The sequence below is a fragment of the Blennius ocellaris genome (genome assembly GCF_963422515.1).
Source record: "Blennius ocellaris genome assembly, chromosome: 20".
Taxonomy (NCBI): Eukaryota; Metazoa; Chordata; class Actinopteri; order Blenniiformes; family Blenniidae; genus Blennius; species Blennius ocellaris.
The window spans coordinates 8,434,725-8,449,755 of record NC_137669.1 but is presented as its reverse complement, the minus strand read 5'-3'; the positions used below and the strand labels follow the sequence as shown (position 1 = coordinate 8,449,755).

The 15,031-nt window shown below is 43.5% G+C and overlaps 2 protein-coding genes across 6 annotated transcripts in view; both read right to left on the bottom strand.

Moving 5' to 3' along the window:
* Positions 1 to 437: 437 nt before the first annotated feature.
* Positions 438 to 2,368, bottom strand: gstr (glutathione S-transferase rho; the record flags this gene model as incomplete). Its single annotated transcript, XM_080515796.1, has 6 exons — positions 438 to 570; positions 664 to 749; positions 833 to 951; positions 1,477 to 1,582; positions 1,677 to 1,742; positions 2,201 to 2,368. The coding sequence occupies 6 exons, from the start codon at positions 2,366 to 2,368 to the stop codon at positions 438 to 440; spliced, it is 678 nt and encodes a 225-aa protein (XP_080371922.1).
* Positions 2,369 to 2,758: 390 nt separating this feature from the next.
* The window catches only part of fhod3a (formin homology 2 domain containing 3a), a 48,965-nt gene continuing 36,692 nt past the window's right edge, over positions 2,759 to 15,031 (bottom strand). For 2 of the 5 annotated variants that reach the window (XM_080516061.1, XM_080516065.1), the window contains 14 exons: positions 14,672 to 14,889; positions 12,800 to 13,171; positions 11,367 to 12,052; positions 10,969 to 11,109; positions 8,844 to 9,002; positions 8,575 to 8,757; positions 7,636 to 7,755; positions 7,264 to 7,425; positions 6,253 to 6,443; positions 5,955 to 6,159; positions 5,711 to 5,758; positions 4,593 to 4,806; positions 4,350 to 4,514; positions 2,759 to 3,913 (listed from right to left, as the gene is read on the bottom strand). In XM_080516061.1, the coding sequence (XP_080372187.1) occupies positions 3,831 to 3,913; positions 4,350 to 4,514; positions 4,593 to 4,806; positions 5,711 to 5,758; positions 5,955 to 6,159; positions 6,253 to 6,443; positions 7,264 to 7,425; positions 7,636 to 7,755; positions 8,575 to 8,757; positions 8,844 to 9,002; positions 10,969 to 11,109; positions 11,367 to 12,052; positions 12,800 to 13,171; positions 14,672 to 14,889 (2,947 nt within the window). In that variant the 3' untranslated portion in view covers positions 2,759 to 3,830. The remainder of the gene's footprint in view (positions 3,914 to 4,349; positions 4,515 to 4,592; positions 4,807 to 5,710; positions 5,759 to 5,954; positions 6,160 to 6,252; positions 6,444 to 7,263; positions 7,426 to 7,635; positions 7,756 to 8,574; positions 8,758 to 8,843; positions 9,003 to 10,968; positions 11,110 to 11,366; positions 12,053 to 12,799; positions 13,172 to 14,671; positions 14,890 to 15,031) is intronic. The other 3 variants (XM_080516062.1, XM_080516063.1, XM_080516064.1) reach the window with 3 other exon arrangements.

Sequence of the window (15,031 nt, the reverse complement as noted above, 5' to 3'; positions counted from 1 at the left end):
GTCAGACATACACTCATGCTGACGCCACTTAACCTCACATATATATTTTGAACTGTTTTGGGACTCATCATAGGCAATTTTCCCAGTAGTATGCAGGAGGACTGAAGATGTCATATTCAGTTACAGTTTGATTTCAGTTTTTCAGCTAAACTGTGTGGACTGTCTTTCATACATGTGCACATGTTAGTACAGAAGAAAAATGCTTTCTTTGCAATGGGTTTCATGAGCATTGCTGCCATGTGCAGTTGCGTTTAAGGTGCCAAATATTTTTTTAAACTGTGCAAGAAATTAGTAACACACACAATAACCTCCATTCATTATCACTTTATGAAGAAATACAAAAATAACAGATTGAATCAATCAAAGTTTTTATTGATTTCAGACAATAGGCCTGTGTTCAATATGTTGATTTGAACAACGGTTTTGTTTAGGTTCTTTCAAAGGTCCTTCAGGACCTCAAATCCCTGCTGGCTTTCCATCCAGTGTGGAGGCCAGCTGGTTTTGATGCTGGGTCTGTCCTTCAGCAGGCTGTAGTATTTGGCCAGTTTGGGGTAACGTTCAACAGACAGCCTAAAGGGAAGACACAAGGCCGTCCATCACATCGGTGGAAAAACAAACAAACAAAAACCAAACTCTTCAAGCAAAGACGGAGCAATCACCCACCCGAATCGAAATGCACATGCGATGTTTGGAAATCCGACCGCGTCGGCTAAAGAGAAGGCCCCTGCGAGGTAGGAGCCTGCAGCCACCTGCAAGCAGAACACACATGAATATGGGTGTTTCTGTACGTGTGTGTTGGTGTTTGTGTGTGTGCGCATGTGTGTATGTTTACATTTTGCAGGTATCCCTCCCATAGTTTGAGTTCAATGCTCAGAGATTCCTTGTTTCTCTTCATGGCGGAGTCGTGTCTCTCCCCCTCAGGGACCAACCAGTCGTAGTAGATTACCAAATCTAAGAATTTCAACATCACAGATCTCTTATTTTGAAAAGTCAGGTCAACATGGCTTCTGATGTCCAAGATGGCAGCAGGTTTTTCCTCAAGTTTTTTTTTTTTTATCCACAGATTTGTGCTTTGAGAGCTTATTTCAATTAAATTATTATTGAGTTCAACATTATGTGCAATGGGTATATTAACTCAACCCTTTGTAAACTTCTTGTGACACTAAACGAAAGAGACAGAAAACAACAAATAAAGAGAAACGGGCATAAACAGCTGACATAAACAAAAGCTAACAGAAATCAGACACAATTAGAAATGTCAAATAACATTAATGTGAAGTTCATTTTGTGAAGATTCACTTTGAAATAAAGACGGAGATCGTGTTTGATGGCCTTTCTGGGAAAATGGCGTCGTCCCTGACCTGCTTTATCTCAACGGGAGCGGAAACGCTTGGACAACGATCTGGAAGCTCCTCTATGACGTTTTCTTCTGCATCATAGTCTTCAGGATTGTTCGTATTCATGGGAGCGACTCACCAAGTTTCTCGGTGAGGACCAGGCCCTCCATCATGCGTTGGTACATCATTGCTTGCTCTGCAGGACTGTCAGGAATCAACTTGTTTCCCTGAGATTTAAATTGATTCTGACACAGGAGAGAAATAGGAATTGTTTCTTTTATTTGTATCTTCAAAGACTGAGAGAGAAACTGATTGACAGTCAACATCCGTGTCTTTTACCTCAAGGTACAAACACGCTCCCAACGACTGGTTCACTATGTTGTCTCCATGTTTGAAGGCAGGAACCTGAAAGAAAGAAAATGTGATGATTCCAAATAATAAGACGTGATTAGAAGACTGAAATATCTGATCACAAGTATTATTTAAGTCTTGCACCTGTAATATCAAACATCATCACGGCCGAATAAGTAATAAAAAATACTTTTTTATATTTATAGACTGTAAAAGTGAAAGATGAATATTAATGTGCATTATCATGATTATTTAATACAAATGTATGCAATGTTTTTCATGATTTGTTTATTAGTCAAGAATATTCTGTGTAATTAAACTGCATCGAAGCAGGAGAAGATTAGTTACTTTAAGCATGATTATCCCCTCCGGGCATAATTTTAAATGATAAATGATTAATTGATCAGCATGAATTAAAAAAAAAAAAAAGCAGCTGTCCAGTGAATAAGACGACTTGTTGTGTCTTTATTTCTTCAACGGTTTAAATGTAGATTGTTCTTCTCGTCTCTCACCTGTCCTCTGGGGTTGATCTCCATGACTTCCTGAGATTTGTGCTCTAATTTCTCAAAGGAGAGAAGCTTGCGTTTGTAGCCCTGCAGCTTCTTTTCCTCCAGGGTGATCATCAGGCGCCAGCAGGGACAGGATCCAGCTCCCCACAACAGACTCATCGACTTGGCCATGGATACAGAACCACACACACACACACACACACGCACACAATCCTCAGAGCAAAGTGAGGCGAACACTCGAGTTGCAGTTTTTCTAGTTTACAACATCTCATTAATCCAATGGTTCCGAAGTCCATGGCTTCAGTTCACTTTTTATTATTTTTATTGTGGCCGGAGCCAAACTTGACTGAGCTTCATGAGACAAGAAGCTTTTAAACCTGTAGAGTCTGTAAAATCTAAAGAACAAAAGACATAACCATCCATAAACAGACAATTTTCGGATTTTTTTTTACATTTTATTTCATTTTATTGCAGAAAGTGTACACACAGCATTTCAAGTGATCCGACGTGTTTCCCAGTTGTTTTTTCTAATAGCAAAAACTCTTAGATTGCCACAAGAAAGATTTTTTATTTTATTTATTTTTATTTATTTTAAATTACAATTCACAGAAAAAACCTCTTTCGATTCGTTCTATGATACAAATTTCTACAGAAATTACAAAAATAATACAGAGCAGGACTGGCACTAAACATGCACACTGTAGAACTAGAGGAGTCTCTACTTGGCAGCTGACGAGGGCATTTACACGTTTGTCTTTTTTTTTGCAGAATTATCCACAAGTCCTTCAAAATAGGTTCATAATCTTTCTTTAAAAAAAAGCTTAAATCCTTTTTTTTTTCTTCTCTTTTTACAATTTACAGACAGTTCCTCATTTCAGCACGAGGGACTACTGACGTTCTTTAAGGTGCGAGATGTCAGAGCGTTGCAAATAAATACTGAAAGTTAATACTTGACCTGGAAACGAGACATTTGTGACTCATCGGGGACGCAGGGGGTGTGTATATATGAGAGGGATGATTAAAAAACAACAACAACAACAAAAACGCAGGTACAGCGTTGTCCCTTTGAAATGAAAGGCACTCGATAGAAAACCTTTCTACAAAAATCAGCCATGCTTGTCATTGCAGAGAACTTGCTCTCTCACCCTCTGTGTGTGTGGGTGTGTGTTTATGTGTGTGTGTGTGGGTGTGTGTGTGTGTGTGTGTGTGTGTGTGTGTGTGTGTGTGTGTGTGTGTGTGTGTGTGTGTGTGTGTGTGTGTGTGTGTGTGTGTGTGTGTGTGTGTGTGATTTCTCCTCAGCTTTACAGCTTAAATAAGTGGAAGAATGTGACGTAACAGCTGCGTAAAACTCACAAGCAAAACAACAACAACAACAGCAAAACTTTTTGGACTGATTCAAAGTTGCAGTTCCCGTTTTCCATTCCAAATTTATACCACCAGTCCTCTTTTCTTTCTCCTGGAATTCTATTTGTTGTTGCTGTACCGAATAGGACAGAAACAACAGCAGCTCCTTCGTTCAGAAACAGGCGGTCATAGCAGCTGGCAGCAGCCTGGAGGGGCTCGTGGAAAACGACTCCAGGGAGCGCCGAATGTCGGCGGGTTGTGTCTCAGTGGCCGGGGGCGGGAGGAAAAATCACATTTGTCCGTCCGGAGAATCGGTCAGCCCTAAAGCCAGCGCCTCCTCCGCGGTGAGCCCGTTTTTCAGAGTCCGTCTCACTGCGTGCAGGAGAGACGAGACAGTCAATGAATGTGTCGCTGTGTATTTTCTTTTCTAACATTTAACCACCACTTACAACCATTGCATCTCTAATTCTAATGCCTTGAGTTTACAATAGTTGGTAGCTGCCTGCTGCCCCCCAGTGGAAAGAAAATTAAACTACAGTCGCAAACATTCAAATGAGAAGTTGCAGCAAATGAGCAAGATAGGATCATTTCTAATTAAAATAATTTTTTTAGACTCATAGCAACAGTTTTAAATCTAATAAAAGATAATCGTTTTGAATTTCACTCACTTTTCATCCCAAAATAAGAGGATCAGATTCAAAGAGTTACAACTGGAGCAAGCTGAATGAAATCCTCGAAACTGTCACAGCCATTAAAAGAAAGCCTTTCTTGCATAATGAGTCGTTGATGAAAGAAAGAAAAGTCTTACATGACTTGCGGTTGGCCCGGGATCTCCTCCTCTCTCTGGGCTGGGCTCTGGTTCCTGGACCCTGAGTGGCTGACCTCACTATACGCTCCATGATTTCGTCGGCCGCGTCGTCCCCACAGACCTGAGTGTCCTCCACGGCCGGCGTCCACGCCTGCATGGTGCGACCTGTCGACAAAGCTTTGAATCTCAGCAAAGAGACGCCCTCTCAAGTCGCCCTCCAACAAGCTTTGGCGGGATCCTCACCTCCCCGCCCAGGTCGTGATCTGGTCCTCGTGCGGAGGCCCGGCACCGCGCCGCCCTCCTTGTCGCCGCCGCCGAGGCTGGTCCTCAGCACCGCCTTCATGTTCTCGTGCTCTGCGGCGTCCTCGGCGTGGCCCAGGCCCTGAGGCTCCTCGCTCTCCTGGCTGTCGCAGGGGGCGCCGCCGCCGCCGCTGCCGGAGCCGTACCGAGCACACTGCTGAGGGGAGACGGGATTCAAGAGGGTCAGCTTGTGTTGCCGCTCGTTTTAGTCACTCGTCTGTTTCACTCCTCGAGTTCAGGCAAAGTGGCATCAGTTAGTTGGCACATTTCTTTCAGGTTCATTCCAGCAGCCATGCAAAACACCTCGCAACACCTGTTCAATAATAAACAGAATGAAAGCTAAAGAGAAAGCGAATACTTATAGCCTCTCCTGCACTGTAGAGAAAAGCAAACATAACTAGTAAAAGTAGTGGTGTTGCAGTAATAAAGCATTACTCCTAATAATGATGTCCGTCGTGAACTATCCAACCTGTTTATTGTGTATGCTAAATTCTATTAGTTTCAGGTTCAATCAGTAGTTAAGGAAGAAAAAACCCCACGTTCAAATAAATTGATTTAATTGCAGTTAGTGCAGGGGTCTGCAGCATTCATGTCAAGAACAACATCCACTTTGTATTGGATCCATGCAACTTTCACAAAATTAAATGTGAAGAAATAGAGACCACATTTCAAATAGACTGTCATTGTGCAATTTAAGGTGACAAATAAACACTGAAAATAAAAGGATTTAACTCTATTTTCTTGATTGTCCCCTACTAGGTCACTACAAAAAATGAGCAAACAACAAAATACAAGCAGTTACTATTTAAGTGTTTGGAATAGAACAAAAACATACAGTATAGGCAAAAATGTAAATACAAAAAAAAGAGATTTGGCTGCGTTATTTTAAAATTAATGATCCCATAAGTTTTATAGCAACTCCAGGCAGATAAGCTTTTATAAGAGGAGGACTAAAATGACCTTTTTGATTGTAATAGTTGCATACCCCTGAGTTAGTGAATTCATGCACACACACAAACACACTCACACACAAACACACACACGCGCAATCACACACATACAGATAGGCTGATACACGCTGCTATCTCACGCTCCTCTTCGTCGTCAGACTACAGGAGGAAGAAAGAGTGGTCATAGAACAGGTCAGGAACAAAATGTGTGTGTGTGTGTGTGTGTGTGTGTGTGTGTGTGTGTGTGTGTGTGTGTGTGTGTGTGTGTGTGTGTGTGTGTGTGTGTGTGTGTGTGTGTGTGTGTGTGCGTGTGTGTGTGTGTGTCTGTGTGTGTGTGTGTGTGTGAGGCACTCACAGGTGAGTTGACGTCCATGATCATCTTTCCTCGGGTCTTGTTGCGTTCGCGGTGATCGGCCCGTTTCTGCTTCTGCTGCAGGACGCGGTCTCGAGTGGTCCGGTACTCGAGCGCGAACTCGCTGAGGATTTTACTGAACCTGTGCACGCTGATCTCTCTCACACTGTAGGCCGGGTGGCCGAGGAACAACAGGAACGAATGGAATCTGTAAACGACAGGAGGTGGAGAAGAGGGTGAACGGCAGCGTTCCTCGGTCGACGTCGTAAAGCCCCTTGTAAAGCCGACGAGGTCAAACTACCTGTTGATGATCCTGCGGTGAACAATCTTGAGGATGATGATCCTCTCAGCGCAGTCTTTGAGGAAGTCGGACATCTTCTGCTTCAGCTGGGGCTTCATCTCATGCTTGGCGATCACCTTCAGGTGGTCCCACGAGGCTTTGCAGCGCCGCTCCATCTGACACAAGTTCTCCTGCAGCTGGTCGAAGTCCACCTGATGGAACGTTGAAGGAGTTCAACCGACAAACAAACACTATTTCAGAATATTAACGAAGGATATTTATCGCAACTAGGGATTTTTGGGAATAATTGCTGGAAACAAAATATAAACATCTCAATTTCCTCAGAGAAACATAATCTTTATTTATTCTGTATATTAAAAAAAAAAAAAAAAATATATATATATATATATATATATATATATATATATATATATATATATATATATATATATATATATATATATATATATATATATATATATTCCACTGGATAACAGCACCCTGAGCTGGCATATAAATATACATACTTATTGGAGCTCTATATATTGAGCATTTAACAACACCAGGCATTTCCAACAGAAATTAAAATATTTTAGTTATAAAGTATTGAAATAAAAAAAAGGATTATGTTTGAGATATAATTCAAACTTTGAGCAAAAATACAAAAATTACATTTTGCACCATGGTCTTTGTGTGTATAACCAGTCAGGAGCAAGCAAGGTTGTGTTCATATGTGAAATGGAACTGTCTCCAAAAATAAAATAGAATGTATAAAAGAGTTAAATTGACAGGTTTATGTTGAGAAGGGGCGGGACAAATCAAGTTTGTGTTCTATTATTCAATCCCGAGGGGAAATCGCAGCACATCCTGAACAAGGTCTAACTAAATGTTGAAGCGTGTCTCGTCGCCTTTATTAAACTTGTTTCTTTACGTGAAATCACCTTCAGTTTTACAATAACTGCTTTTCTGAACGGGCTGAGCAGCTCAAGGGCACGCTCAGTTTTTCCAACGTTCGTCACAGTCTCGTCATACCTTTGCAGAACGTGTGATGGCTCCGATCTCGGAGTACAGGTCGGTGCTCTGCGGGAAGTTTTCAACGACTATCGAGCAGGCGTGATGGAGAAGCGACTGCTTGTGGACCGTGTCCTTCACCTCGGGCACCTTCTCCAAATACGTCATCTCGAATCCCTTCGCCTGCAACGTACAAGCACCATAATTATTGAATCAAAGCAGACGTCTGCAGGACCGTCTCGAGGTTCATCTCAAGCTAAATTACAGTTGTAAATATGTGATGTAATTTTTAATCAACACCTCACGAGCTTGGAAAAGTCACACTTCGTTAAATCCCCACCCCTGACGGTGTATATAATTTCCACAACAGGCAGAGCGCAAAGTGTGACTCACGCTGGTGCCGTTGAGGAAGTTTCCGATGGAGAGCAGCGTGGAGAGGATGTAGCGAAGTGTTTTGTTCTTCTCCAGCTGTTCCATCCCTTCCTTCAGATCCTGCAGAGGCTCTGCCACTTCCTGTAATTAGAGGATTTCATTAAGACGCACGTGTTTCTTCCGCGGCGAGCAGGTGCACCTCCACTGCCATCACACTGGAGTGTTTGAGGGTCATGTGAGGACGTCTCGAGGGTCAGCCTTCACTGCTTGCGTGTTTGTGTGTCTGCACGGTATGCTGCCCTCCATTAAACATCCAATTGACCAAACCGCGACACAGAGGCGGGGCGGGAGCGCCGCCGCCCGGCAGAACGCGCCTCGCATGGGGAGATTAAAGACAAACGCATCCTGCTGGAAGCCGTAAAATTCACAGGACAGCAACAGAGGGACGGCATGTTTCTTATTCTCCGGGTTCCCACTTTGAACTTCTCCTGCTGGATGTAAAAAAAAAAACCCAACAAAAAAACATGGTGTGCGAGAAGGAGGGGAAGACGAGGCGCTGCTAATAAGCGTGCATATTTTGTTATGATGTTACGTCGTAACTATGTTGATGTTTTGCGGATGTTGCCTGCACTGAAGGGATGTTGATACTTATTGACGCGGGTAGAGGACGTACACAACAAAGCACACATGCGTTGCACATTTACCCAAAGCCTCTATGGCGGAGGGTTCACTTGCATATATCTGTTTCTGATTTCGCGAAACCACTTTTACTAACTAAGCAATCCCCATAAACGTGTATAGGGGTAATGGCTTCGGTTTGAACGTCCCTCCGATTCATTCTTCTTTCAACCATGTCTTCTTTCGTGTCGAGGACTAGCTGCATGCTATTTCATTCTGGGTAAGGTTCCTACACTGTGCCAACGTCGTTGGAATTGACGGTTTCTGCCGCTCTGAACAAACCTTCTCCGTTGCTTCGTAGTCCATCTTGAAGGCCCAGAGCTGGAGCCTGGCGGAGAGCTCGCTGATGGAGGACAGGGTGAGGAGGAACTGCTCGGCGGAGCCCAGCGGCACGTCGGGGTTGGCTAACTGGGCCTCCTGGATCTTCTGCTTCTCCTCCTCGGTCGGGATCATCGTCAGGATTTTCTGCGCGGGAAGACGCAGAGGTACAGTCGACGGTGTCGGTCTGCTGGTGGCGGGTTTTAGGGGAAAGACTCGTGTGGCCCGCTCACCTCGATGCCCTCCTTGTTCAGCGCGTACTCGTCGAAGTTAAGGATGGCCGTCTTGATGGTGCGGGGCGGCGGCAGGACCGTCAGCCCGATGTTGATGGCGTTGCTTCTTTTAGAATCCAAGACGATGATCTCCTGACGTTTGCCGTCGGCCGCTGTTTTCTGCAACATTTCAAGAAACGGGACTCAAGTTGATCCTGCCTCTGTTTATCTTCTCGCTGCTTGTATTTTTTTTTCTTTATGAGCTTGTGAAGATTAGAGCGATCATCCCTCAGGTTTACACAGCAGCTACAGCCTGAAATACCAGACCACGATAGCGGCATTGTCGACACTCGAATAATTCATGGAAACATGTCACCAGTGTATATGTGCAGATGATAGAGCTATAAGCCATGATAGGAAGGACGCAATAATATGTGAGCGCATAACTGTGTAACAGAGTAGGTGCTAAGACCTCGTTACTGTCACTTGGAAATCAAACACTCACCATATGGAGAGAAGGAGGTCTATATTGTGACATAATTCAACTGAGCTGGTTTATGTTGCAGTGTGTCAGATTGTACAGATTTTACACACTTTTTAACTCGACTAAACCTTGATGTGAGACAATAACTCGAGCCACAGAAAAGACCAATCAGCCTGCAGTAATATTTAACATTTTGTAACATCCATGTGTCTTTCAAACTTACCATGCAGCCTATTTTGAGCACTGTTTTGTGGTTTTTATGACGTTAAATGACTTTTGATTGATGATTATTTATTGGCATATTGTGTCGCACTGAGATTTCTGAGTTTACAGTGCACTACAAATAGCATTTATTATTACTTTTATTTTCCAATTATGTAACTTTCGATACAGTTCAGGATATAAAACAGTACGATAGCGGGATTCAGTATAGTAAATATAGTAAGAAATCCACTCCTAGAAGCTTTTTAAAGCTATAAATTATGAAAAATGTGTGATTTTTGCCAGTTTGGCACTTTGACAGATTTGATTGTTTTGAAATATCACGCAGATCCATACTGTCAGGGTGTTTGTAGAAAACAAAAAAAGCACAATGCAACAGCTGTAGGAGAAGTTTCTGAACCAGCAGGATTCATTAATATTGTCTACAAGTTGAGATCGTAATAATTTTCAGCAGTATTTATTTGGTTTTGTGAAAATATGAGCTTTATCATCACGTATACTCTATACTAAAAAACTAAGCTTTAAAGTTTAAATTCAAAAATTATCATGGCAACTATTTTAGCGGTCCGGCCCACTCGAGGTGAAGATGCCTCAAGAACTGAAAGAATGTAAAGAAATAAACAAACATAATAATAATAATAGACATTCACATCAGTGGACGCCATTAAATTCAAGTACTTATGGTTGTATTTTAAGGTACTTGAATTTACACAAGTATTACTTCCAAACTCATACATGCATGTAGGCCATGAAACAGTATTTACAATTTTCCAGAGCTATCTGCTGATCTCCGAAGGCTTCTGTTGTGCTGGTGGTCCTTCAAATCTCGGCTTCGGCCCTGAACCGAAAGCTTTGGCTTGATCTTTTTAATTCTCCAGCTGACAGACCACCTTTCACACTTCACGGTTCATCTGAAACCAGGTGAGCTGCTAACTGGTTTCAGCTCTGATCAGTAACTTCTGTTTTAAAACTTTGACTGAGGGGGGTTCAAAGTGTGAGAGGGCTCCTCCAGTGTTTGGAAACCGCGCTGCTCTTAATCGGAGGCTTTTGGAGGATAAGAAAAGATTTGAATCTCGGGATCGAATGGCGCGTGACCTGTCGTAAACCTCGAGAGAAATGTAGAAAATGTACGAAGAAACAAGGTTTTTGAGAGAAAGCATCCGTCACGAAATGTCAAGTGAAACTTTGGGAGTTTACATGATGAGTGAATTGGAAATATTTAACATATAATGGAGCGAGAAAGCATCGTGTGAAAAATGTGGTTGTCTGGGTATTTTGAGTCGCCAGCACGTGTTTAAGTTCATCTGTGAGAGACAGTTGAAAAGGGCAAATAAATAAATAAACACCAAAGTTCTTAGAGGTGTGTTGTTTTCTGACCTGAAACACTAAAATGTGGTGTCTCAAAGCTCTCTGAACTCTTTTCACATGCCGCTTGTTTACCTTGGTGACGGGTATTTCCTTTGACTTAGTCTCAAACAGGTGTTCCAGTTTGGCCGTGTCCAACTTCACTGGTTCCAGTTTAGACCACAATGAGTCGCCGCTCCGCTTGTAGTCCTTGTACTGAGAGTCCGTGGGACGGACCTGAGAATCAAACAGGAGAAGAATGGGCTGCGTTAGCTGGAAGCATGTGTGGAGACTCCCATTTCTCGCCATAAAAGAGGTAAATGAGAAGCTAAAAACAAACATAAAAAAACAGCAGCGGGGGAAACACATAAGGTGAGTCATTTCTGGAGACTCCTTCATCTTAATTGGCGAATGAAGACACGCAACTATTTTAGAAATAAATCATTGAACCACAGCGATGAAAAATCAAGGTAAATGATCACGCTTCATCTCACCTCACTCCAGAAGAGTCTGATGGTCTTTTTCTTCTTGTTGAAGAGGGGCGGCTCCGGAGGCGGGGGCACAGGGGTCGGGGCGCTAAAGCACGGAGGGGGCGGCGGCCTCATCATGCCACCTAATGGAGGGGGTGGCGGGCAGCAGCCGAGCACTGGCGGCGGCGGAGGGAGGCGCGGAATGCAAGTCGGAGGGGGCGGCGGGGGCGGAAGGTCGCCACACCCTCCCATGAAAACCGCATCCAGGATGTCCTTGTCGTCGTCCTCCGTCAGGTCGGTGAAGTTGATGTCCCCGATGCGCAGCTCTCGGGGGCTGGCCAGGAGCTGGTCCCAGATGGTGTCCGACTCTTTCTTGGGCGGGGGCGGAGGGGGCTCGTTCGCCAGGTCCTCCAGGTGAGGGTGGGCCGAACCGAAGTCCTTGATCAAGTTGCCGAATCGCTCCGCAAACGGACGGATGCTTCCACGATTGTCGGACTTGTCGTCCGGGTCGTCGGCCAGTTGTCTGTCAGCATCGTCCTGTGCCTCCCCGTTCTCCCCCTCTCCTGTCTCTTTCTCTTTGTCGGCATCCTCCTCCTCCTCTTCCTCTTCATCGCTGGGCTTCTTGTTTTGAGCGTACAACATGTCCAGCATGAAGAGTTTGCTGTTGAGGAGTTTGTTGCAGTTCTCGTTCACTTCTGCTTCCTTAAAGCCTGAAGATGACAGATAAGAAGAGTAAGTATATTTCTGTAGGTTACCTGAAATACGCAAAAACAATATAAAGACAGGGCTAATCCAGTCTGATCAAACCATTTTACACCACATGGTGGTGTAGTGAGTCACTGTAGTGGAGCTATTAATGACCACAAATAGACCAAATTGTAAATAACACAACAATGCATGAAGCTACCATTTAATAGCAGCCATTATCACATCCCCATCTGCTCTCATTAAAAGTAAGAACGTTTGACTGTAGACAAAGAACTAATGATTGTATACTCATGTGAAGAGTTTTTGAAATTAAAATAATTAAATGTCAAACTCTAAACTAGTTAACAAACTTGTGCATGCCTTGTGGCAACACAAACCTGCTCACACATGCTAAAAGAGGCAGAAAATATGAAATTTGACGATTATGACAACAACTTACAGTGCGTACTTCAACAAGATAGAAATATAGAATAGCAGTGTCACAAATACAACGCGTGATTGCCAGCTGAAGAAAAGCCTCTATGCTTAGCAGACTTCTCCTGCATTACAGATCTTTAGTCTTTAGAAATGTCCAGGGAGAAAGAGTTTACTTTTATTTATTTATTTATTTATTCTTTAAGTTCAGGTCTGCTATGTCTCTTGAACAACTCAGGTGGAGATGCACTGTGGTGCATTGCTATGAGGCAGGTCTGTCAAGCAATAGTGACAGTGACAGCTAAAGATGAACCAAAGTGTGAGACAGTACCCACCATTCTCCGTGCTCCCCCTCTCCTCCCTCTCCAAGGTGCTGCTGGCCGAGGAGATGCTGGAGGCCGAGCAGTTGTCCTTCTCGTTCACCTCCTCGTTCTGTCTCTCCTTGTCACTCAGAATGCCGCTGTCCTCCTCCGCCTCCCCCTTCTCCTTCTCCGGCTCCTCCTCGTGTTCCTTCTCCGCTCCTTCCTCCTTCTCCACTGCCACTTCCTCCTCCTCCTCCTCCTCCTCCTCTTGCACTTCCTCTTCCTTCTCCTCCTCCTTCTCCTCCTTCTCCTTCTTCTCTTCCTCCTCCTCCTCCTCTTCTTCAGCAGTGGCTTGTGCCTCTTTTTCCTCTGCTTCTACACTGGCACTGGAGTCATCAGCGTCTCCTGTCACAGATGAGGAAACCACATTTATTCTCTCACGTCTTCACTCAGTTTTATTTCCGTCTAGGATTTTTAAAGGCCTGTCTGTTTAGGTTGCCCATGGGAAATCCCTCTAAAAACACACGCTCAACGACACACGCTGGGAAGAAACCCCCCCCACCGCGCACGCTAATGTCAACAATGTGGCAGGTACACAAAGTCAGGTTGTCGCAGGGCCGGGATGTGAACAGGAAATGAAGAATTAAGTTCCTGTTTACGTCAAAACACAGCCACGTACGAAGCTACACATGTGGACCTCTGTAGTACAGTCCGCGCAGTGATGCAGGCGGCGTTAGAATAACACGGCACTGTGAGGCCTCTTACACACGCGCTCCAAAACAAGGCCGTTTTCTTGCACAAGATGTTTTGGCGCTGCACTTTCAAAAAGGCCTTTCAAAAACCTATGTGACCCTTTCACCCACATCCACAGAGAGCGGTGTCCCTCTCTCTCCTCGCGACTTTCAAGAATCTCTCTCTGCATGCTAATTTAAGTAGATGGATGCAAAGTGAAACTGTTGGGAATTAGACTGGCGACCTTCTGGTTCTAATTATACTACTCTGGAGCTTGAACTCTGAGACTTTACACACACAACTTTAAATATAAATGCTCAGCCTTTTTCTCAATAAACCTAATATCTGATTCTTTTAATGGCTAACCATTTGTAATGTATTTGAAATAATAACATTTCATCCCTCTGTGGTGAAGTTAATAAGTAAAAAAAAACAATTAAAAAACTAAAATTACATCACAGTAGCATGGAAAAGCAAATCTAACAAAAAACAAACACATAAAAACAACAAATATAAAAACGGGCTGCATGATATCCTGAGCATTAGATATGCAGTAATCTCGATTACAATAACAATATGATTTGAGAGAAATGCATGTATGATATGATTAATTGTGCTCTGTCTCTTGACTGAACCAATGTATATTTTTTTGGTTTTGTTTGGTCAGATTTTGTGACAGATGCTGACATCTATCTAGTGGGTGAACATCTAAACCCATAAGGCTCCATCTGATTGGTCAAATATGTTGACATGCATGATTGCACAGTCCATAGAAACATAATTTAATCTTTTAGTCTTTTGCAATATATGTCTTTCATGTTGATGTCATGATAACAAATAATTTGTGATATATTATGCAGCACTGATGGATAAATACTGGTTTTATGATGTGTTTTTAATTGTATTATTCCGACACTAAAATGTGTGAATAATCTGTTACGTTACATTATTTTTCCTTTAAAATCTTTGTTTCCCTGCGAACAATGTCAATGAAAGTTGTCTATTTTATTCTATTCTTGCCTATCGTGATCTTCACAGTACAAAATATGAGTGTCAGAACAATAGAAATATTTGATCAAATATTAAATTTCAATTGTATATCAACAATCCGCAATGTCAGAGAGGTCAGCAGGTTATCAAAGTCCATCAAAGGGGTGATTTAAGTCGTCCTACCGGTCTCAGAAGGCGTGTGGGGAGCGGCGGACGTCTCTGTTTCGAGGTCGGCCTCTGCGTCTTCCTGGGAGGCGAAGGATGACGGGGTGCTGCTGCGTGACGACGAAGGCCAGGCCTCCGCGGGTTCAAAGGTTAAGTCGAGGTCAGGGCGAGTCCTTGACACCCGTACGCGATCCCTCTCGTACTCCTCTGCTGCCAGTCGCTCCACGTTCTTATACCTGCAGGAGAAGGAGGGAGAAGAGCTGATGAACGGGGCTGAGAAGCGAGTTGGAGACAATGCACCTCCTGTCTTGCCGGTACTTCAGTTCTCGGTGATGGCCTTTGTCAAATTGCCCAAAAACTAAACCACTTGTCAGTGCT